Consider the following 26135-nt stretch of genomic DNA (forward strand, 5'->3'; position numbering starts at 1 on the left):
TGGTTCACTGTCTTGGAAAGAAGTCCTCATTATTCTCTCTTTTGTGATTTTTTTTTAGTAAAGATACAAAAAGCTACTTTTCAAATATAGGGGGACCATTGCCCACCCACCCCCTAATTACCATATCTAAATTCTTGTCTGTTCAAAAAATCGTGACTTTGTTTACACACTTTTGATACTGCTTAATTAAAATTATTGCTAAAAAAATATATCCCAAGGCGGTGTGCGCCGTGGTTTTGCAATATGTTGAAATAGGAGCAAATCCTCCAGACTTCTGAAATTATGACTAAAATATACGTCTCTAGTAGAAGTCATTTTTTTGTGTTCAAGAAGCTAATCTTATTTCTTTCATAAGATTGTGCAACTATTTTAAAAGGTCAGTGACACTATTTTTTCTACGCAATAAAAAAGAAAAAAAGTGTCGTAAGTAAAAAACAATTACAGATTTTAAAAGCACAAAAGCCGCAAAATCAAATGCCAAAACTAAAAATTCAACCAAATACCAGTGACGTAATAATTGATGAAGATGGGAAAATCCGTTGTTCTAAGCAAACGATTAATGGGTTTTTGTGGTAAGATGCTAAGGTTGATCGGAAAAATTATTCAAGAGTTAATAAATAAATAAACATGCACGAATATAATCAAATTCAGTGTTCAAAGAGTAATAAGATGAATAAGTTTGTTGTATTAAGCCTAGTAGCCACTGTGATAAGTGGTAAGATTTGATTTTTCCAATTCTTTATAGATTTCCGAATTAAAAGGTTAATGAATCACAAGTCTCATATGTTGGCAATCTTCAGATTGAAATATTGTTGAAAAATATTTACAAACCAATTTTTATTATCTACCATTTTCAAACTATGCCATTTTCAGTTTTATTCTTATGTATGCTAATTAGCTTTCAATAATATTGAAACGATGAAAAGAAAAATCTTAGAAAATCTGGGCTGTCCGGTATGTTCAGACTCAAGAGGGGTTCAAGAGGGCCAGAAATGCTTTTATTTCAGCATCCTAAGGGCTTCAAATGGGGACCCTCAAGAACAGCTATTTAAGTGAAGCCGTTTATCCCTCTAATATTCTCCTGAGAAACCTGTAATTTCTTAGATTTTTAATGTTTTTTAACTCACGCTTTATCTCTTTCTTCATTTTTTCCAGTTAAATCCAGTGCATTAAAAATGATTGAATAATAACATATTGCCTTATTTCTTTCCATAAAATTTTTAGTTTTTTAAATAATCAACCTTTCATTTTTTGAACATAAATTACATCTGAAAAAATTCCTAATAAGTTACTCTAATTTAAGACCTACATTTCGTTTTGATAGACTAATAGCTTATTTGATGCAATTTAAAAAAACGTTTGGTACTTGTGTCTTATAGCCATCGTACTCAAATTCTGTCAAAAAGGGAGCTTTGGTAAATGCTAATGAAATTATAACAAAATATAACGAAAATATAAATTTTTTCTACAAAATTATGAAAAATAAAACAAAGAATTATGGAAGGGGGCCACCCAGACCGCATTATACTAAATAAGTAACCAAACTAACCAAACATAATGAAAATAGCAACTAAATATTTGATTAAATTATAGCTACAATGCAGTTTCCCAGCGAGCTGAACCTAATATTATCAAACAGTTCGTGGTAACGAACTGTAGTAAGGAGCGATCCGGCTCAATAGTAACCAAAACTCTAAAAAATTGAATTTTGATATCAATAGCTACATCAATAGAATCGCATTTTAATGCTGATTTTAAATATATAAGTTTCATCAAGTTTAGTCTTAGCCATCAAAAGTTATGAGCCTGAGAAAATTTGCCATATTTAGGAAAAATAGGGGGAAACACCCCCTAAAAGTCGTAGGATCTTAACGAAAATGACACCATCAGATTCAGCGTATCAGAGAACCCTACTGTAGAAGTTTCAAGCTCCTATCTACAAAAATGTGGAATTTTGCATTTTTTGCCCGAAGACAAATCACGGGTGCGTGTTTATTTGTTTGTTTTTTTTTTTTTGTTTTTTTTTTTTTTCCCAGGGGTCATCGTATCGACCAAGTGGTCCTAGAATGTCGCAAGAGGGCTCATTCTAACGGAAATGAAAAGTTCTAGTGCCCTTTTTAAGTGACCAAAAAAATTGGAGGGCATCTAGGCCCCCTCCCACGCTCATTTTTTTCCCAAAGTCAACGGATCAAAATTTTGAGATAGCCATTTTGTTTAGCATAGTCGAAAATCATAATAACTATGTTTTTGGGGATGATTTGCTCCCCCACAGCCCCTGGGGGAGGGGTTGCAAGTTACAAACTTCAACCAGTGTTTACATATAATAATGGTTATTGGAAAGTGTACAGACGTTTTCAGGGGGATTTTTTTGGTTTTGGGGGTAGGGTTGAGGGAGGGGGCTATGTGGGAGGATCTTTCCTTGGAGAAATATGCCATGGGGGAAAAAAATTCAATGAAAAGGGCGCAGGACGAATCTGGTCACGTTAGAAAAAAGTGTCAAATTAAGAGCTTAATATACAATGCTGGGTGTTCGGAGCCTCTCTATTATGGAGTATAATTTGAAAATAACACAACTATACGAGCGATAAAACATATATACCACAACCATAACTCAACTAACGAAAGAACTGCTAAGAGATAACACAACTATAAAGCGAAAACAGGTGAAAACTAACGGGAAAATAAACGAACTAAGAGGTGGAAGGGGCCCAGAGAAAAAATATAATCCTTTTTCAATTTTGAGCCTAACTTCCGCAAAAGAGTAATAATGTCAGAAGCCCCGAAATACCGAATTATTTTCTTTTCAAACAGTTCGTGGTAAGGAACTGTAGTAAGGGGCGACCCGGCTCAATAGTAAACGAAACTCTAAAAAACGGAATTTTGATGCTAAAAGATACATCAAAAGATTCGAATTTTTACGCTGATTCTAAATATGAAGTTTCAATTAATTTAGTCTTTGTCATCAAAAGTTACGAGCCTGAGAAAATTTGCCCTATTTTGGAAAAAAGGGGGAAACATCCATTAAAAGTCACAGAATCTTAACGAAAATCACACTATCGCATTCGGTATATCAGAGAACTCTATAGCAAAAATTTCAAGCTCCTATCTAAAAAATGTGGGATTTTGTATTTTTTGCCAAAAGACAAATCACGGGTGCGTGTTTATTTATTTGTTTTTTTTTTTTTTTTCCCAGGGGTCATCTTATCGACCAAGTGGTCCTAGAATGTCGCGAGAGGGCTCATTCTAACGGAAATGAAAAGTTCTAGTGCCCTTTTTAAGTGACCAAAAAATTGGAGGGCAAATAGGCCCCCTCCCACGCTCATTTTTTTCCAAAAGTCAACAGATTAAAATTTTAAGATAGCCATTTTGTTCAGCATAGTCGAAAACCATAATAACTATGTCTTTGGGAATGACTTACTCCCCCACAATCCCTGAGGGAGGGGCTGCAAGTTACAAACTTTGACCAGTGTTTACATATAGTAATGGTTATTGGGAAGTGTACAGACGTTTTCATGGGGATTTTTTGGTTTGGGGGTGGGGTTGATGGGAGAGGGCTTTGTGGGAGGATCTTTCCTTTTGAGGAATATGTCACGGGGGAAGAAAAATTCAATGAAAAGGGCGCAGGATTTTCTAGCATTACTATAAAAAAAACAATGAAAAAATAAACATGAAAACGTTTTTTTCAAATGAAAGTAAGGAATAGCATTGAAATTTAAAACGAACAGAGATTATTACGCATATGAGGGGTTCTAAAAATACTTTAGCATAAAGAGCGAGGTATTTAGGAGGAGATAGATACCTCGCTCTTGATGCTAAAATATTTTTAGTGATTTCAACTATTTATTCTACGGCCTTTTTGATTCAGGGGTCATTCTTAAAGAATTGGGACAAAACTTACGATTTAGTGTAAAGAGCGAGGTATTAACGAGGGTACAAACCCCCTCGTACACATAATAAAAATTTAAGAATATAAAAGTTTGTTACGTAAGTTAATTCTTAAGTTACGTATATTTTTTACTAATAAAAACGTTCGTTGAATATTAAAAGTTCTAGTAGCCTTTTTAAGTAACCGAAAAATTGGAGGGCAGCTAGGCCTCCTTCCCCACCCCTTATTTCTCAAAATCGTCTGATCAAAACTAAGAGAAAGCCATTTAGCCAAAAAAAAATTAATATACTAATTTCATTTCAATAATTTATGTGCGGAGAGCCAAAATCAAACATGCATTAATTCAAAAACGTTCAGAAATTAAATAAAAAAACTGGTTTTTTTAACTGAAAGTAAGGAGCGACATTAAAACTTAAAACGAACAGAAATTACTCCGTATATGAAATGGGTTGTCCCCTCCGCAGTCCCACGCTCTTTACACTAAAGTTTTTAATTGTTTTAAAAATTCGAATTGTTGCAAAGAGTCAAACTTTAGCGTAAAGAGCGAGGGATTGTGGAGGTGACAACCCATTTCATATACGGAGTAATTTTTGTTCATTTTAAGTTTTAATGTCGCTCCTTACTTTCAGTTAAAAAAAACAGTTTTTTTATTTAATCTTGTTTAAGGACCATGAAACCCGGTCATTGTCTCATGTTCACGATACAGGGTCTTGAGTGTGGTGGCTATAAGACAAAAATACTAAATTTGTATTTCTTTTACTGGGCATATGTAAATTTGCTTGGTTTACTAGCTCTTCTACAATGTTTTTTTTTCTTTTTAATACAGGATTCTTTAAGGGTCTGTTACAAATCTATGTTTTAAAGGGATTCCCTAGTTTTGGTCAATTAGCAAGAGGAGGACAGGATGAGAGACTAGACCTTCTCTTCACCTCTGCCCAATAAGACCAAGTATTCGTATAATTATATGTCAAGTATTTACCCCTCCCCTTCCCACACACACAAAAAAAGTCAATCAGACTCACTCCATAATCAATGAGTTTTCACTCATCAGTTAGTAACGTTATTTTCTTTTGCATATGTTGACTCAGACCATCATTTGCAAAAAAAAAAAAAAAAAAAATCACTAAAATAAAAACTGTATAGCCTGAGCTGTGCAGAAGCCAGATTGAATAAATATAATTTTATAGTTTTGTTGTTGTTTCTTTTTTTTTTGGCGTCAAGTTAGTGGATCTACTTTGAACTTTTGTTTTGAATAATAATTAAAAATGCGAAAAAAATGAATAAAATAATTTTGCTATCAACTCAAAATGATAAAAAAGACTGAATATACAGAATTCTATAAACTCAAACAAGATCTAGACAAGACAATATCCCTAATGAAACAATACTAGAGGCCCCCCTCCCTACCCAATTTTATTTTATGTTACTAGTAACTTTTAATTAACAAATTTGGGTTCAATTGGTTAATATATTTTGCTTTGAGATAATTTTTACAGTACTTAGTCGTATTCAAAATCACTATGCAAACCCCCTTCTATAAGAATTCCATTTAACCTAATTAGTTACCAATAACAATAATATTTAAACATAGTTCAATCATTGAACGATCTCATCCAATTATTTTCCGGTAATTAAATCTAATGATAGTAAGATATCTCAATAGACTTCCGTAGAGTTTTTACATCAAACTCTTTAAAAACTCAGAAAGCTATTTTTTTTTGTTAAAAAAAACTTGCTCTTAAAGTTCACACTTTTTTTCCCAAGCGAGGTCTAGCGGGGAAAAATCCTCCGTCAAATTTCCATCCGAGAGAGGGGATATTCCAACTTCATGGGAGGAAGGGGAAGCAAAGCCAAGAAACTTACTCACCTGTTGAATCCAAAATAGCTACTTTCTCTGATTTATAAGCTGTTTTTGTGTTTTTTTTCATTGTCAAGAATGTTATTGCTGGTAGGCTTCTGAAAGCCAGGAACTTAAAGCAAGAATTTGTGCAGAAGAATTTTTCCTTGTGTACTTTTAGAACTTACCAGGCTGAATAGCAGATAGACTGCAGTATTTTTGATGGTTAACTATGTGTTTCGACTTTACAGACTGAAAAAAAAGCGTAAGGTGACTTTTGATGTAGTTTTTTTACTAAAAAAAAGTACTTGAAAAAATTGCCTAAATGCCAAGAAAAAATAGAAAAATTTCAACTTATGTTTTGCTTTTCATCATCACAACGCAAAATGCTTTCGCTTGTTGCTCAAATATTGTTTGAGGGAGCACCAAAAATAGATTTATGACTTTTTATGACTAAATTGCAATGACAGGCGAGTTTTTACTTTTGTGTGAACATTATTGTAATCCAAAATTACTTATCTGATTTTGCGCTTGCGAAAAAAAAAAATGTTTTATTTTGCTTTTCTACTGTAGCTGAGTTTGCTCCAAGATTTCGTCGAGAAGATTTTAAGCTAGCATTTGGTGAAGAGGATAAAAATTCTGGGTTGCCTCTACTGCATGAAGAAGCAGATGAGAAATGGAAAAGTAAGAAATTTTTTGATCCTAGAATAAATTTATAGCGAAGCAGGGGCAAATATCCCACTAAAGTCAGTATAGACTTCAAGACCAGAAAGTTATTATAATGAGTTTTAGATATGACATTATTGATTGGCTATGTTAGATATAATTATGGTGCTGCGATCTGAAACAGCTGCATTTTTCCAGCAAGACAAATTACATCATCATTATCTTAAATGATGATGTAATCATCACATGGAAAGTACATCATCATCATCTTAAGAATTGATTCTAGCCCAATTTTGTGTTTCAGTATTTTTATATTTACGGTGAATAGAATTTTATTTATGTTTTGAAGTGTTAAATGGTCTAAGAAATGAAAAAAAAAAATAAGAAAAATTGTCGCTATTAACCTCTCTCTGGCAACGATCTCCGGCAAAAATGGCCAACATAAAGTCATAATGGTGGCCATATGCCTTGCTGGTATTGAGAGGGTTATTCATAATAATTACAGAATCGGGCTCTCAAGATCAAACATACCTCTCCTTATTTTCGACTATAAAACTTATGCTTAAACAAAAGTCAATTTACATAATATATGGCGATATTCTAAGACGTTCGTCTCCTCGGCTCTTTTAACTTCTATATCTTAATTTTTGGTGAAAGATAATCAAAATTATTTATCTCTTTCTTGCGGTACTGTTGTCGTTAATAACCAAATTGCAACAACGAATAAAAAAACCCATTGTGGTTTCATGGAACAGAGTCAAGAAATTACCGTTTAATTAAAAGTAATAAAAATGACTGGCAAAGTACCAGGGACTTCAATTGTAAATGACGAGAGTTTTACTTCAGTTCTACTCTTTAGTAACCTGCTAAACCACTGATGCTAATATACTTCAAGAGCACAAGCACCCCAGCAGCGCGTCAGACTGAAATCAAGGATCTTCAAGCCTTGTAGCTTGTAGAATTTGTTCCTTGTTTTGGGTTTGTATCTCCGACAGTCTAGAATTTATTTACAAATTATTTATTTTTTTTATTTTATGAAAATCCAGTTATTTGGCAAAACAATATATTTTTTAGGCAGTCAAGATGCTTTAAATACCTTTATTTGGCCACTATATCTTTGAGTAAGATAAGAGAACTATAGCAGTGAAACTTTTAAACGAAAACTTCTAAAATTATTTAGAAATAAACGAAGTAGGGGAAAAAATTGAATCATTCCCACCATTATACAGAGACCCTGTTTTTTGAAAATAAAAGGAAAAAACACATATTTAAGGTTAGAAGAGTAGGCTGAGTAACAGTGAGGTTTCTACTTTACACTCTAAGTAAAACAACCTTAATAAATTATGGCTTATACGGTTGTTTTTTTTTTAAACCTACCATTTCGTCTATGTGAGGGGAAAAGCTCTCTTAGGAATCTCCCGTCAACGTTTTATTTTCACAAGCTTAAGAACCCCGCGCTAAGGGTTAGAACCGAGGGAAGGATAAATCTTCTGGTATTACCGAATAGTAATTTTATCTATACTCGAAAAACTGATTCAATCCTTAGATCCACACCTCACGGTATTTTCTCTCTTAGACATAGGAGCAACAACCTCTGACAAAAAAAAATCGGGTTACTTCCCAAACTTATAACCTAGGCGAGAGAACATAGGTCTTTCGAAAGGGTAAAAAACTTCCTATTCGTCTACTCTTGGTACAAAAAAGTACTGTAATGAAAAAGACAGAATGTGAAAAAAGCGAGAAACCATCCATGACATTCTGAGCTTGTTAGCGACGGTGGTGGGTGCACTTGCGAAAACTCTGCCCGCAAATTAAGACTGGGAGCTCTCCCAGTCACCGCCCGTCCTAGATGTTTGGAATTTTCTGCCTGGTTAAGTTGATGACTCGTAGCCAGGCTGTATTTTTGGACGCTAAGCTAAGATTTATTTCCAACTATGTATCTTTATTTTTAATAGCATCAAAAAAATGCCTTTCTAACCAAAAAAAAAAAAAAAAAAAAAAAAAAAAAAAAAAAAAAAAAAAAAAAAAAAAAAAAAAAAAAAAAAAAAAAGGATTTACTGTACACTGATGATCACTCTGAAAGTCCTATTAAGTTCGGATTTATTAAGATTATAAAACAGAAAATATTTAAAATGCTCTTTTTCAGTAAATTGTAACTAACATCCTGGTCCCTAGACAGCAGTGGAAGTGTTAGGTCTACTTCTCTTGATAGTAGTTTCTGCTGATTTTTATTTTGATTTGAATATTTATTGTAATTTTCGCTCGTTTTCGGTTTCGTTTATTTATTGATTGATATATGGTAGCTTTGCACTTGAAAAAATGGTTTACCTAGCCCTTGGAGCTAAGTATAGCCTTAATGCCCTTAGCCGTTACAGATAAATTGCGAATATGTCCTTTCATCATTGATACTTTATTAAATACCCCCTAATAGCATACACAAAGTGCCTTTTGGTTGGTTCTACATCCTCCTCATCATGCCTTAAATCTTAAATTGAACACCTAAACAATTCCTGGGATATTGCTTATGTGCCATTTCGACAACCTTCATCCATATAGTGTGTTTTCATTTAGTTCAATATCCCCCAAACATTCCATCAAACTTTCATCTTATTACCCTTAGCCTCGTTAGTAATAGTAGTAGTGGCTGTAGCAGAAGTAGCAGTAGTATGCACATAGTGTCTTCTGGCTAGTTCAACGTTCGCCTCAACAATTACCGAAATATTCAACTTAATACTCTAAGCCGGTCCTAAAATAATGCAGATACATCCTTTTGGCAACATACATGCACATAGTGCACTTTTATTCAACTAAAACTCCCCTAAACATTCCCTGAAAGTTTCACCTTAACATAACTAGCATTAGTAGTAGCAGTAGTAGTAATGGTAGCAATGGCTGTAGTAGCAGTAGCAGTAGTAGTAGTAATAGTAGTGTGCATACACTTTATTTTGGTCAGTTGAACATCCCCATCTCCATGCCCTGAAAGTTTTAACTAATTTGTCTAAGCCGTTCCTAAGATATTGCTGATACACTCTTTTGACATCTTCTATGCACATAGTGTGTTTTGGTTTAGTTCAACTTACCCCTCGACATTCTTAGAACATATACCTTAAAACCCTTAGCCTTAGTAGTAGTCGCAGTAGAACTAGCAATTGTAGCCGTAGCAATAGTGCTAATAGTACTAGTAGCAACATTAGTAACAGCAGTAACAGTAGTAGTGCTAGTAATAGTAATGGTTGTTGTAGTTGGAGTAGTAGTAGTAGCTTTTAATTTTAGCTTTTAATATTAGCTAAAATTTTAATTTTAATATTAATTTTAATTTTTAATATTAGCTTTTAATTTTTTTAAAAAGTAGAATCGTGGCAAAGAGTCAAACTTTAGCGTAAAGAGCGAGGGATTGCGGAGGGGACAACCCATTTCATATACGGAGTAATTTCTGTTCGTTTTAAGTTTTAAAGTCACTCCTTACTTTCAGCTAAAAAAATTGGTTTTTTTATTTAATTTCTGAACGTTTTTGAATTAATGCATGTTTGGTTTTGGCTCTCCGCACATAAATTATTAAAATGAAATTTGTATATTAATTCTTTTTTTGGCTAAATGGCTTTCTCTTAGTTTTGATCAGACGATTTTGAGAAATAAGGCGTGGAGAAGGAGGCCTAGTTACCCTCCAATTTTTCGGTTACTTAAAAAGGCAACTAGAACTTTTAATTTTTAACGAACGTTTTTATTAGTAAAAAATATACGTAACTTAAGAATTAACTTACATAACAAACTTTCATAACCTTATGTTTTTATTATGTATACGAGGGGGTTTGTACCCTTGTTAATACCTCGCTCTTTACACTAAATCGTAAGTTTTGTCCCAATTCTTTAAGAATGACCCCTGAATCAAAAAGGCCGTAGAATAAATAGTTGAAATTACTAAAAATACTTTTGCATAAAGAGCAAGGTATTTATCTCCTCTTAAATACCTCGCTCTTTATGCTAAAGTATTTTTAGAACCCCTCATATGCGTAATAATCTCTGTTCGTTTTAAGTTTCAATGCTACTTCTTCCTTTCATTTGAAAAAACGTTTTCATGTTTATTTTTTATTGTTTCTTATAGTAATGCTAGAAAATCCTGCGCCCTTTTCATTGAATTTTTCTTCCCCCATGACAGATTCCTCCAAGGAAAGATCCTCCAACATAGCCCCCTCTCCTCAGCCCCACCCCCAAACAAAATAAAATCCCCCTGAAAACGTCTTTACACTTCCCAATAACCATTATTATATATAAACACTGGTCAAAGTTTGTAACTTGCAGCCCCTCCCCCAGGGATTGTGGGGGAGTAAGTCATTCCCAAAGACATAGTTATTATAGCTTTTGACTATGCTGAACAAAATGACTATCTCAGAATTTTGATCCGTTGACTTTCGGAAAAAAAGAGCGTGGGAGGGGGCCTAGATGCCCTCCAATTTTTTTTGGTCACTTAAAAAGGGCACTAGAACTTTTCATTTCCGTTAGAATGAGCCCTCTTGCGACATTCTAGGGCCACTTGGTCGATACGTTGACCCCTGGGGAAAAACAAAAACAAAAAAACAAACAAATAAACACGCATCCGTGATTTGTCTTCTGGCAAAAAATACAAAATTCCACATTTTTGTAGATAGGAGCTTGAAACTTCTACAGTAAGGTTCTATGATACGCTGAATCTGATGGTGTCATTTTCGTTAAGATCCTACGACTTTTAGGGGGTGTTTTCCCCTATTTTCCTAAATAAGGTAAATTTTCTCAGGCTCGTAACTTTTGATGGGTTAGACTAAACTTGATGAAACTTATATATTTAAAATCAGCATTAAAATTCAATTCTTTTGATGTAGCTATCGATATCAAAATTCCATTTTTTAGAGTTTTGGTTACTATTGAGCCGGGTCGCTCCCTACTACAGTTCGTTACCACGAACTGTTTGATAAAATGTAAGGTACTAAACATGTAAAAATCACAGCCGTATTAACTTTATAGATTTGGACACCGTTGGACGTTTGGATATTAAAATTTATCCGTAGATTTATATTAAATATTAAAATTTATACGTTAGATTCGAAATATCACGGAGTCAAACTAAAAACTAAGACATTGAAATACCCAATCATCTGTAAAAAAAATAATAAATAAATAATTTAAAAAACTATAAGTTCAAATTAAAGAAAAACTTTAAAAAATAAAACAAATGGAAAGAATAGTGAACTAAAGCAGATAAATATGTACAACTTTATGACAAGTGATTGCAGTATCAAAAATCTCGACGAACGAGGGATCGCGCAACGCATATGCTACGCTGATATCGGCTGAACTCTTGGTACCGGTTGAGCCACTTATCGCAGGAGCCATTGGCGAGAAGGTAGATGCTCAGGGGGGAGGATTTCATGAAGCCACGGATTGGGCAAAATACCGACACCAAGTTTAAAACACAATTCACCACAGCGTGTCGAAAGAGTTGTAAGGGAAAATTGTTTTAAAAGGGAAAAATAAAGGACTTTGGGAGATTTAGACACTTCCAGAGGAGCTCAATATTGATCCTTTCCCGGCTATTCCTCTGGTCCGAGGTCAGGCCGCAATACCAAACGGGACAAGAATATTCTTTGAGTGGTCTGACAAATGTAAGCAAATATGCAATAAGTTGAGGGGGGAGGTTGGGACATCAAAACGAGCAAGAAGTTTAAAAAAAAGAAACCCAGATTTGCCAGTTTAATCATCTCCTGTGTCTGCTTTTCTCATTTCAGGTCATTTGTGAGATATATTCCTAAGAGTTCGGTATTCATGATGCTGCAACCTAAAACATTCTGTAAAGCAAGGGACGAGTTGTCCCTCAGAAAAGAAAAAGTTAATATGAGCGATTTCTCACGACTAATGACCATTTTGTCCTCCTCAGCTTGGCGGTATAAACTCACCATTATTCTGTCTGCCTCACTTTAGTCACTCTTTTCACCCAGCTCCAGTACCGATAAATCATCAAAGAACTTAAACCAATCCGACTCATCATTTGCCAACTCATTCACCATAAACAAAAAAAGAAGGGGGTTTAAAACTGTTCCCTTGGGAACTCCACAGTAGATTCGCTGGGGATCGGAAATGGCTGATTTATACTTTTTTTTTACTTCTACCTGAAAGACAATGTGCAACTATTCTGACCAAACATGCATCAACATTAAAATTTGTTAATAGCTTGTGGATAAGGATTCTACGGCAGATCAATTCGAATGCTTTCTGTAGGTCAATCCCGACGAGGTTGACCCATCGTTCCGGTTCATCTAGATGCTTTAAAATCTTATCAAGCAAACTAACTAGGTAATGGCTTGTCGAACTATGCAGAATAAATGTTTTCAGCCACCCAGTGATGAAACCTTGATCGGTTTTGCTAAAATAGGTGTCATCATAATAGGCTGCACACCATTAAAATCATAGGGGCTCCTTTTTTGGGGACAGGGGTTATGAATTCCTTTTTCCGATTTTCTGGATAGAGACCTGACATTGTAACATTGTTGAATATTAAAGTTATCGGAGTACTCAGGAAAAGCCTTAATAAAGTCAACAGGAATACCGGGTAGTGTAATACTGGTCATCTTCAGTTTCATCAATTTGAGGTGAACTTGAGATACGATAATGGTGGAGAAATCCATAAATCTGGAGGTGAATGTGGAAAATTCTCCAGGTTTAGTGATGGAAGTTACTGAATAATAGCTTCGCGGTGATTGTTTAGGCAATCCGCAATTTCTTTGCCAAAATTTTTTTGGCAAATTTGGCCAATTTTTTTGGCCAAAATCCAGTCCAGTTTGCGTTTTACCTGTCATTTCCTTTATCCGTTTGTACCACTATTCAGGCTAAGAATCGTTTAAATGACATACTTTCTTTTGAAAGAACACTGTCGTTGCCTAGCGTGTCATTCCTCTGATTTTATTCTTCAATATTCACTTTTTGTGTTTTTTTTTTTCCTGAAAAGTTGTCCCATTTTCCTGCTTAGTGCTTTGATTTCTTTTGTAACGTATGGACGATCTGCTGAAAAATGTTGTTACCTTTTTCAGGAAAATAGTAATGGTACTTACCGAAAAGTTTTTCTTGAAAAGTAATGACCATTTCATCAGCACTAGCCGTAAAAATTATGCCGTCGTGAGCCAAAAAAATAAAAAAATTATTTTCAGTCGTGAGCCAATTGCCGAAACCAAACAATCCGCCATTTGTGATTAACCGACTTGTAATCGTTTCTGTAGTTCACGTGACTCAGACTTTCCTTGTAAGGTGTATCTCAAGAGTGAAGTGGTAGCTTGCTTCTATTGGGTGGGGGGCTTGGGAGTGTTTCCTATAGAATTGAGACATGGTAGTAGCTACGGTCTAGAGCCGTATCACCTTTTGTTGTTGGGCAATTAACTAACTGTTTTATACCTAATCCTGCTTCTAAGATCTCAAGTCGTAATTCATTAGCGTCACCAAGCAGGAATATGCCATCGATGAGGTATTTACCCTGTACGTAGTCAGCACTTAATTTAATTTTTTCCGGGAAAGCCTTTTGAGAACTGACTTCTTGATCTGGCGACTAATAGCAAAAGACAAACAGCAATACTATTATAATGGTAGGGTAAGCGTTTAGGATTTTCAAATACCTAAAGAATCTCATCATAACCATCAGGCACACTTATCTCTATCTGAAAAGCAGTAATTTTCCTGCTAATATAAATTGCAAGACCTCCTAACATCAGAAACAAGAAGAACAATAGGAAATTCTTTTGGCAAGACAGTGGAAATCTAATTTGAATGAATATTTTGGCCCTATCTTCAAGGGTTGTCCTCAACAGAACGTAAATACATAGAAGAAGAAAAACTTACAGCATCCGACCACTACAACTAAAACAAAATTTATAAAAACAGTCCCAGCATCCTTACTTCAACAAAGTTCAACCAAGACTCCAGGGCAAAAATATTCATATACATTAGATTTCCACTGTCTTGCGACAAGAATTCCCTATTGTTCTTCTTGTGCAGTCTTCGTTACTATTTACTTCCCTGAAGTCAGGATGCTGGGCCTGATTTAAAGAATTTAATCTAGTTGAAAAAATAATTTTCAACTAGATTGTTTCAACACCAAAAATTCCTTTATTACCTTTTTTGCAGTAATATTTTTGCAAAAAGTCTATAAAACTTTGGTTTTTGCCATGTACTTCTCAAAAAAAAATTTCTTTGTTTTTTTTTTTGTTCAATTTTATGTATTCTTAAAAAATTGCATGGCATTAAAATTTCAGCTCGATCAGAGAAAAAAATTTCTTCAGCTATGGAAATTAAAGTTATTTGAGCCCGATTTATTTTCTAACTTGGTTGTAATTTTACGAAATATGACAGTCTATTAAAAAGATAATACACCCCTCCCTTCCACAAAAATCATTTCGGTGGTGGAGGGCAAAAAACAAAATGGATCAAAACTTCCAGGAGTAAACTATACTTTTTTCTCAGTACCCCCCCCCCCCCCCCCAATAATTTAGCTACTGATATTTGTAGATTAGAGGCTACATCATATTGAAACTTTAGCATAATTCATTCGAAAGGCTAAAAATAAGATCATTCATGGGTAGAAATTTAGCAGTACATCAAGTTCGTGCTACAAGCAGGATTTTCCAATAGCCAAAAAAAACAACACAGGATTTAAACCTTAAACTGTTATTTTAGCACCCACAAGAAGACGCCGAGAAGAACTAAATAAAAGACAAGAAGAGCTCAAAGCAGAAGAAGCAGATGAAAAATATCGCCGTAAGTAGACTATTTCTTCATTTTCAACAGTACACTTTTAAATAGTTTGAAAGTAAAGACCATAAAGACAGCTCTTTCAAATATCCCAAGACGGGTTTCTTATCACCCAGCACCGAATAAATTCAACAAAAATATACTTATTCACATTATATCAAATTTTAGTATTTCTCTGCGGAATATATATTCTAGGGAAGTAATTTATTAACATTAAACAAATATTCAAATTTTACACATTGCTGTGGGGGGGGGCATAGCTTTCGAAAAATACTTCTTATTTCAGTCTTTCATAAGCACTTCTGTGAGACTGTAGTTTATTAGTTCAAGCAAAGTTTTTTAGTCAGTAAATGACTGCATGATATCGATACCGTAGAATCAAACTTAATGACTACATTAGATATGATATTCAGGATAAAATAACTGCCTCGCACCAAAGAATAATGTTTTTCAATAATATACCAAATGGAAGGGGAATTCTAAAAATGTGATTCTCTTGACTCATTCGCCGTATCTACAATTTGGTGTTAGTTTTCATAAACAAATGTTGAAATGAGGTGGGTGCGTTAAATGGTATAAAATTGCATTAATGGCGTGGCAATTAATTAGAGGTGCGTTATTAATTAGAGGTGCGTTAAATGGTATAAAATTGCATTAATGGCGTGGCAATTAATTAGAGGCACTTGACATTCAGGCAGCCAAAATTATCATGGAATATAAAAATGACATGGACTCTGAAAATGAAAACTGATTGTTTGAATTGATTTAGTGGAAAATTATACCAAATAAGTGCACGTATATATATATATATATATATATATATATATATATATATATATATATATATATATATATATATATATATATATATATATATATATATATATATATATATATTATATATATATATATATATATATATATATATATATATATATATATATATATATATATATATATATATATATATATTCACAGGTGGGACACATGGACACAACTACAATGGCGCGTACCTAATATGGCGTGTAACAACTTACGCGTGCGGGGGGGGGGGGGGGGCTTGGGAGGGGGCGAAGCGCCACCCCAACAGCTAGTATATATATATATATATATATATATATATATATATATATATATATATATATATATATATATATATATATATATATATATATATATATATATATATATATATATATATTATTTTTCAAAGTTATAAAACACCCGGATTTCAATATTTGATATGCAATTATGCAATTTTTGTTAGCAGAGGCTGCAAAACTAATATGAAACATGTGTGAAAAATTAGCAAATTAAGCTAAAACATATAGAGCCAAACAGCTTAAAAAGATGTATTTTTCGTTTGAAGTTGTAGTTGTTTTGGGAATCAACAGTTTCTTAAATTTTGAGTAACGGACGAAAAGTGTTGTTTAAATGTAACTAATTGGTTTTGCTTATTTTTATGGTTTAAGGTCGCAACTCTGACAAAAACATGGTACAGCCCTAAAAAAAACATAATTATAAAACAGTCGAAAGAAAAATCTTTGAAAGTCAACGATTCTAGGTACAAATAGACCTGAAATGGATCAAAGGGGCAATTTTTTTTTCTCATGTACTTGGTCTTTATGGTAAGAAAAGGGTAACTCGGTAACACGTTTGATTGCCTTCAGTAAAGAAAAAACAATATCAGTAAAAGTAAAATTCAGTAAAGAAAAAATAATAAACAATATCCGGGAGACTTCCCCTAATTCTAATAATAATTCCAATTTTACAGATATTTATGCAAAGATACAGATTGGATAGATAATCAAATTTTTTAATAAAACTTGCAAGTCCATGTTTAAAGCAATTGGTGGAATGAATTAACAAATAAAACACTAAAAAAGAATACTGTTAAAGCTCAAACTCAAGGCCAAGATTTCTATTCTAAACTTTGTCGCGTATAAGGCTTTAAAAGGTCATTTCGAGACATTTCCAGATTGAATATCAAAATAAACTTAATAATCTTCGTATGAAGTAGAAAATGTTTTCAGTTCATATAGGTTCATGTTAATACTGTCATTGCCATGGCTGTATCCATGGAGGGGGGCTAAGGGGTTTAAAATCCTGCCCCAAACGTTTGTCCGACTCGCAAAAACATAACAAAAATAAATATAAAGAAATTTCTTATGTTTTTTTCAACCTTCCTTCAAAAAAAATTCTTTTGTAGACTCCCTGGAAAAAAATTCTGGATACACACCTGGCCATTACCATAGACGTTTCCCGGGGATTTCAAAAGGACAGGGACTAATATATCTTTTGACTCAAACATAAAGTGAGCTTGATGAAAATCACACAATAAGATTCAGAATATCAAAGGATAATAACGTAGAAGGTTCAAAATCCCATGTTCAAATTTGGAATTTTGCAATTTTAACAGAGGAAAGGACAGAATCGCGGATGTGTTCTTATTTTGACTTTTATCTATTTCTTTTGTGTATATTTTCATCAGTGGTGATCGTATTGACCCACTGATCCTTGAAGATGGGAAGAAAGCTCATTTGATCAGAAATCAAAATTTTTAGGCCCCCTTTTAAGTGACCAAAATGCTGGAGGGCAGCTAGAACCCCTCCCATTGCCCCTTTTCCCCTAAAGCAGTCTGATCAAAATATTGTGATTGCCAATTCATTTTTCATAGTCAAACGATTTAATAAATATGTGTTTGCGGATAACTTGTCACCCCACTGTACACAGAGGAAGGACTTCAGGCTATGAACCTTGCCCATTATTTACATATAGTATTGGTTATTTGGGGGTATACAGACATTTTTGGGTAAGGAAGGGGTGGTTACATGGGATCATTCTACGAAGGAGTTTTTGCGAAGGAAAGGAATTTTCCTAGGAGGGGAAGCCAAATTCCCTACCACTATTTAAAAAACAATCAGAAACTGATTGTTTCTGATTGTTTCCAATCAGAAACATTTTTTAAATAAAAAATGTTTTTTATTCAATCACAAAACAGACACACTGCTTTTAGGATATCTTGTGACTCGAGAACTTTCCATTTTTTTTTTTTTTTTTTTTTTTTTTTTTTTTTTTTTTTTTTTTTTTTTTTTTTTTTTTTTTTTTTTTTTTTTTTGCTGGCTTAAGACTAGACCAAACAGACAATCAGTTGAATTCAGCTTTCGATCTTGATACTGTCTTTAAGATTTTAAATAGGGCACGTGAAAGCCAATCGTGTTTTAAAAGGCAGGGTCATTTCGCTGTAAATGTTCTTGACTCTAATGTGACTAGTAAACTATCCAAACAATAGTTTTTTTCATATATCGCACAAACTGCAAAAAAACTAACTTAATAATATGATTTAGCTTACAAAATGCGTTACTTGCGAAAACCAATGAAATTAAAGCATCCTATTTATCACTAAAAGTTTTATAAATATCTCCCTTTCTCATTGATTTCACATCTTTAAAGCCTACTCTAACAAGGCTTCTCAATTTTTATTCCCAATCCTGGAACATTGAACTAAATTTGGCATCCTAGACGTCTATGAAATGTTTTTATTTTTCAACCAGCTATTTTTCTAGCGGGCTACCAAAGTGGATTTGGAAATGGACTCCAAAGTGGATTTGGAAATGGACTCCAAAGTGGATTTGGAAATGGACTCCAAAGTGGATATGGAAATGGACTCCTAAATAATTATTATACTGGGATTGGGCAAACCGGTCTTGGCTATGGTGGCCTTTCTAGTGGGTATGGCAATGGCTTTAACCAAGGTTTTGGCTACGGTTACCAGCCTGGATCTGGATTTGGAGGAGCAAATGGACAGTATAGCAACCTAAGTCCTCTTTATAGACCCTCTCAGAACTATAACTCATATGGTTTAAATGTTGATTTAAGGAAGAAAGAAGCAAAAAACAGAAACCTCGAATCACCTGCTGGGGATACCACAGAAAGTAAGTTTTACTGTAAATGGTAAGCCACTGCATTTCTACTTTCTTTTCCCTACTTTCTTTTTCACATTAGACCCATTTAAAAATGATATTTAACCTTCCTATTCTGACTACATTGATAATAATTTGCTGAAGTTACTAATATTACTAATGGATCGTGAAGTTACGGTAGTAATGAAGTTATTCATATGAAATTTTTTCTCAGAACCATTGATATAATCATATAAAATTAATTTCTATTCCGCTTTCTTATGCAAACAACTTTAATTAATGAATTATTATTAATGTATAATTCTTCTATAATTAACAATAATAAATTAATTAATAATATAATTAATTAATAACAACTATAATTAGTAATAACTCATCTATAATTAATTATTATTATTAATAGCAAATAAATTATTCTTCATCTTTTTTTTTTCTATATCTAATATAAGAAGTAAATTAAGCTTGATACGCTTTATGTCTCAACAAGCTAGACATACAACACTGTTTTATGGTCACGTTAATCACGTCTCCTTTTAACTTTTACTATTTTTTAAATAACTCTGTTGGAATATTAACATTATCGTATTTTGTTTTTAAAATATTGTTAGTACTAAACTATTACTAACGTTGATTGAGAAGCTCCTCTAATCTAATTGATTAGAATCTAATGAAACTAATTGAACGATTAACATTTTCATTACCTATAGATTGACACCAGAATCTTGACATTAAAATCTAAAACTGTCTAAGAAGATACAAATACTACTGGAACTAGTAAGCCCTCACTGATGTAACAAGCGTCCTAAGGCCAACACAGCTACGATTCTAATACGATAGTACAAAAGATTAATCGCAGCACCAATTACCTTGGGTAATAGGTGCTTTTGGGTAATTTAGGTAATGCTTAGGGCTTACTGGAACTAGTAAGCCTTCACTGATGTAACAAGCGTCCTAAGGCCAACACAGCTACGATTCTAATACGATATTACAAAGATTAATCGCAGCACCAATTACCTTGGGTAATTGGTGCTTTTGGGTAATTTAGGTAATGCACAGCTGCGCAGGATTCTTCTCAACCCTGATCTATCCAAAGCTTCCCTCTCCAATAAACTTACAATTTTCTTTAAATCTTTTTAAAGTCATCTTCTCAACTCATTTGCGGAAAGACTTGACATTTGCGGAAGTAGCCTGACATCCTTCATCGGTGGAACGGGGTCTAACCTCCTAAACTTTCTTTTATGATACCCATTAAAGTAGGGCAAGTAGGGAAAAATACAAGTTCTTTCTTAAGGTTGTGACCTATTTCGATAATTTTTGTGGCCAGTAATGCCAGTGTGCCAGTTTTAAGAAAAGAAATATGTAGCCGGTTTCGATGCCGGGCCTCAGCATGGCTACGAGGCATGCTTGTGTGGGAGACAGGGCCCTTCTTGATGTCATATCGTCACCATAGGTTCAATAAAACCACTCTGGCAAAAGTAAAAAATTCTTCTTTAAAGTTTTAGTGGCCGGATATGTCAATACACCAATTAAAAAGAAGAAACTGTATTGCCGATTTCAAAGTCGGGCCCCGGCACTCAGCAGGTATATATATATTATATATATATATATATATATATATATATATATATATATATATATATATATATATATATATATATATATATATATATATATATATATATATATATATATATATATATATATACTATATAGCTTGTATATATTAAATAAAATAAAAACAAGTTTTTCAAACTAGAAGTAAGGAGGAACATTAAAGCTTTAAATGAATAGAAATTAAATATATTAGGCATATTTCCTCCTCCTCACCTCACTTTTCACACTAAAGTTTCTTAGTACTTTAGAAAAATGTCTTATTGTTCTAAATAAACGACCTTTGGGTTTTAGGTGTCGCTCTTAAATAATTAAAGTAAAACAGTTCAAAATAGGGATGATACCTTTTTATTGACAGTGAAATATAAAATTATTCAACTGGATATTTCGAACACATATACAGTGTTCATCAGCTGATGATGAACATACAGAGTTTTACTGCTGATGATGAACATCATATATATGACCCCCAATATATGTAATAGTTTCTGTTCGTTTTAAATTTTTATGTTGCTCCTAACGTTCAGCTGAAATAACTTGATTTTTTATTTAATTTCCGACCTTTTTTTTAAATAACGCCAAAAATTTGACTCCACCTCAAAGGAGGTATCCTTTCCCCCTTCCGACGGAAACATCCTGTGGACAAATCCCTCCCGGAGAAAATTTATCCCGGAAAATTACCCTTGACATCTCCACGTGTAAAATTGAGTCGGCAAATAGAAAGCAAGACGTATAAAAAGAATTCCTCGCAAGAATTTTGGCAAATTCCCCTAGTGCAAAATTTCTCCTGAAGAGTTCACTCCCTGGAAACTTCCCTCTCCATGGAAAATGATTCCCATGGAAAATCCTCCCAGTAGTAGATTCGCCTTCCTCCCCCACCCAAAAAATGTATGCATGCTTCCCAATAACAAATGTCCACAGGTAAACAGTACACAAATTTTATAGCTTAAAGACTTTTTCCCAAGGACTGTGGGGGGGGGGTCATGTTATCTACAAAGGCATAATTATTGGACCTTTCAACTATCTTGAACAAAATAGCTACCTCCAAATTTCAATCAGACGATTTTGGGGAAAAAACAGCGTTGAAGGCTTAGATGCCCTCCAATCTTTTGGGTCACTTAAAAAGAGCACTCAAACTTTAATTTTTGTTCAAATTTACCCCTCTCGATGTTCTAGGACCAATGGGCCGATACGATTATCCCTGGGAAAAAAAGAACATAAAAAAACAATAGATACACATCCGGGATCTTTCTTCTGGTAAAAATTCAAAATTCCGCATTTTTTGCAAATAGTAGGTTGAAACTTATACAGTAGGATTCTCTGATAGGCTGAATATGATGACGTGATTTTCATTAAAAACGTTTGATTTTTAGGAAGTGTTCCCCTCCTTTTTCAAATATCAGGCAAATTTCCTGAGGCTCGTAGCCTTTGATGAGTAACACTAAACTTAATGAAACTTGTATATTGGAAATCAGCTTAACAAGCAATTCTTTTGATATAACTATTGGTATCAAAATTTCATTTTTCACTCTTATTTACAGTTCAAGTCAACAGTTCAAGTTTACAGCTCGTTACCACGAACTGTTTGATTCATTCTCGTTGTAAATAGCAACCACCAAATGAGTCACATTTGTTGCAACTTGTTTCTCGGGAAAATGAAGGGTTCTCCGGGGAATACACATAACGTTGATGGTTGACTTTCTTTGTTCTTTACTTTTATTTTTAACTTGTTTTAATTCTTGTTGTTGTCTACAATTGAAACGGGCGTTTCTTTGTTCTTCACTTTTGTTTTGACTCGTTATAATTGTCACTGGTGCAAGTATTCTGACTGTATATCTGTGTTCTTCGTTTTCGTTTATGGTTACTTTAGACACTTTTTCAATACCCTTTACCTTAGCTGCTCGGATTGGTCACGTTTGATGGTCTAGATTGTTCATTTTTCCTCTAGGCATTATGAAACTACTTAAAAAGGTTTTTGTAAATAGACTAATGATACTTTGTATTTCATACTTAGCTATTTTCCTTTTGTAATGTTGCCTGCGTCATAGATACAAAAGGATATTTTCACTCATAGAGTGGGGGGGGGTGGGAATGATGTAATTCCTTCTCTTGAAATGTAGTCATAAATATGACGTCAATCATATAATTTTTCTTGTTAATAATATATTTCTTGTGTAATTTTGCCTGCATCATAAGACACTAAAAACAATGCAACCACTTTACTGGCCATATCATTACTCATTTTACTGACTAAGTTCAAAAATATTCTTGGGGTCGAAGGGGGAGTAAATATTCCAAATCCTCCTTCATAATAGCTGATACACAATTATACACCTCTGTATATAAATCTATCAAGCCTTAAAAGAGAAAACTTATGGTGTTGTATTAATTGTTTCTGCTAGCCCTTTATTTTGCAAAGAATTTGCTTCAGGAACAAATGAACCACCTCACAGTATAAACTGCCTGTGTAACTAGGAAGCAAAACATGAAAAGTCCCAAAGTACTGCCACATTCTTTTCATAGTGCCAAACCTGTATCTCTTGATCTCATAGGATATTACCCATCCTCTTTGCAACCTATTTATTTATATCTAATCCATTATTCCACATTTCTACCATCCACTTAGCCCCACTCCACCATCTTTTGAAATCCCCCTTGCCTGGAAGTATGTAAAATCCGTCCTAATTGTTTGAAGTATAGATAACAGTGAGGGTTTGAAGTATAGATAGCTTAATTGTGCCTGTTTCATGTAATATGACGAAAGGATACTGTTTATTATATAATTATTGACACTCCTAAGTTTGTCTAATGTGTGTGCCATGCCATTGAAATATGATAAAGTAGTCTTAATCGGACTGTTTTCACCATTTCACTGTGGCGCCATTTTTTTTTTTTGCGAAAATTCTAAGTTTAGCTTAGTTGTACCTGTTTCACGCAATATAACGAAGGCATACTATTTATAATATAGTTATTAACACTATTAAGTTTGTCTTATGTGTGTGCCATGCCATTCAAATGTGATAAAGAAGCCTTAATTGGACTGTTTTCACCTGAGTTAACTGTGGCGCCATCTTTTTTTGCAAAACTCGTAGCATTAAATTTGCTCGGAAGAACACCAGATGACAGACCACTGCCCCAAGAGCTCCTATCTAACCGTAAGAAGCGGAAGCGATGCCTCAAGCGTGGCGGAAAACGAGGTCAGCTGATGATCCCAGTTATTGTCTCATTAAGATCAACTAGTCTTGCTCCGAAAACCTCACCCCATCAACGTATCCTTGTTAAGATAGACTGTTCTACAAATGCCAATATGCCATCTCTTATTCCTTTCAATCAAGCTCCGGTATGTTCGACTAGTAGTGATCTGCCCCCCCCCCCCCTATTAAGGTCAGTGACTTTTAATTCGAAATATAGAATGCCGAATTTTCTTGTTATAAACTGCCAGTCATTGTGTAACAAAATGGAAGAATTTGAAGTTATCGTCCGTCAAAATAGTATCCCAGTTATCGCAGTTACAGAAACTTGGAATCTTGATAGGTTGTCAGGTCATATGGCAGGCTACGAAATTTTCCTGAGCACACGTGCTGATCGAGGTGAGCATAGACTAGGTGGAGGTGTTGCCTTGTACATACGGAAAGACATCCCTTGCAAATTATTACCGGAATTATTTGATCCAGCTCATGAAGTAATCTGGGCTATTTGCAAACCTAAATCTCTTCCCCGGTGCTTTTCTTGTATTACAGTCGCTTCAGTATATTACCCGGAAAGTGCAAGAAACCGGGGTGACTTGGTTTTCTACCTCCAAACGACTATTGATCACCTGAGAAGTATATACAGTAGCCCTGCTTTTATTATAGGAGGATACTTTAATCAAACCAAGAAGAGTTGGTTATCATCTTGTTTGTCTTTAAAACAAGTAGTACACATACCCACCCACTCTTTGGGGGGCATATTGGACCTTATACTCACAAATTGTGATGATTTTTACTCCCCTCCCTTTTCTCTTGGTCCCGTTGGCATGTCAGACCACAACGCAATTCTTTGGAAAGCAAGAGAGTCTTTACCAAAGCCCAAACTATCCCGTGTCACTGTTCGTCCTTGTACGGAGTCGGCCATCTGTGAATACGGTCGATGGATTGGCACATATGACTTCCCCGAAGTGTACAACACCGGGCTCTTGGAAACTAAGGAATCCGATTTCAATGCCACGTTATACAGTCAATACCTAAAGATCTTTACAACAAAATCATTTGTTGTTAGTGAATACGACAAACCATGGATATCTCCGGCTATTAAATCACTAATAAAAGAGAGGTCTCGCCTCTATTCCCGTGATGATATAATCAACGGCAAGAAATTGCGAAATCAAATAGTCTCTTTGGTAAAGAAAGCCAAAGCTCGGTATGGTCGTGAAACCATGCCCTCCCAATTACTTACTTCAGACCCCAAAAATTGGCACAACGCTGTGAAAAAAGTGGCCAGCCAAGCTTTTAACAGCAGTGTAAAGATCAGCAATGATGGTGGGTCCTTAATCAGTGCAGAAGAAGTGAGTGAATTCTTCACCAAGATCTGTACTACCTATCCAACTATTACGGCTCATGAAAAGTCCACCATACTTGAAAAATGTGAGCCTGAGAACAACATAATAGTCAGTGAATTTGATGTTTACACGGAATAATGGAAGATCAAACCGAATAAATCTTCATACCCTGGTGAATTACCTGCCAAACTGCTACGTGAATATGCAGCCTTTATAGCATTACCACTGTCCAGCACCATTAACGAGTGTTTTGCTTTTGGCTATTTCCCGTCACAGTGGAAAAGGGCCTATATTAGAATTATTCCAAAAAAGCGCGCCCCTAGTGCATGCGACGATCTCCACCCGATCTCACTTACACCTTGTTTGGCGAAAGTAACTGAGGCCTTTATACTCAAGTTTCTTCTGAAACAAATTCATGGGTGTATTGATAAATTCCAGTACGGTGGACTCCCCAAGTGTAGTACTACAATCTACCTAGTACGGATGTTTGACTGCGTCCTCCAATGGCTTGAAAAAGGTAGCTGTTTCGTCGACATTTGCGCAGTGGATTTCCGAAAGGCCTTTCACCTAATCCGCCAACAGAGTGCAGGCATGAATCTCCAGGAAATAGGGGCCAAACGACGCACCCTTGGCCTTGTACCTGACTTCTTAACTGGCCGAAAACAAAAAGTCTTTGCACTCCACGAAAACGATTCGGATTCATCATGGTCAGATACTTCTTGCGGGGCCCCACAAGGCACAAAATTAGCGGGAATAATTTTCCTGGCTGTAATTAATTCCCTGCTTAACCATCACGACGACCGTTACAAGTTTGTAGATGATCTGTCCATAGTGCTCGCTTACCTGGTCGAAAACACTATCATAACAAAGCAGTTTTCAGACCAGTTATTTGATCAGCTAAAGACCGAA

General features: G+C 34.6%; 1 protein-coding gene across 50 annotated transcripts in view; it reads left to right on the top strand.

The window, feature by feature from the left end:
- Window positions 1–587: 587 nt before the first annotated feature.
- Window positions 588–26135, top strand: part of LOC136026864 (uncharacterized) — a 31300-nt gene continuing 5752 nt past the window's right edge. For all 50 annotated transcript variants that reach the window (XM_065703596.1, XM_065703595.1, XM_065703590.1 and 47 more), the window contains exons 1-4: window positions 588–715; window positions 6297–6407; window positions 15081–15161; window positions 18722–19090. In XM_065703596.1, the coding sequence (XP_065559668.1) occupies window positions 628–715; window positions 6297–6407; window positions 15081–15161; window positions 18722–19090 (649 nt within the window). In that variant the 5' untranslated portion in view covers window positions 588–627. The remainder of the gene's footprint in view (window positions 716–6296; window positions 6408–15080; window positions 15162–18721; window positions 19091–26135) is intronic.

This window comes from Artemia franciscana, chromosome 5 (genome assembly GCF_032884065.1).
Source record: "Artemia franciscana chromosome 5, ASM3288406v1, whole genome shotgun sequence".
In the NCBI taxonomy this organism is placed as follows: domain Eukaryota; kingdom Metazoa; phylum Arthropoda; class Branchiopoda; order Anostraca; family Artemiidae; genus Artemia; species Artemia franciscana.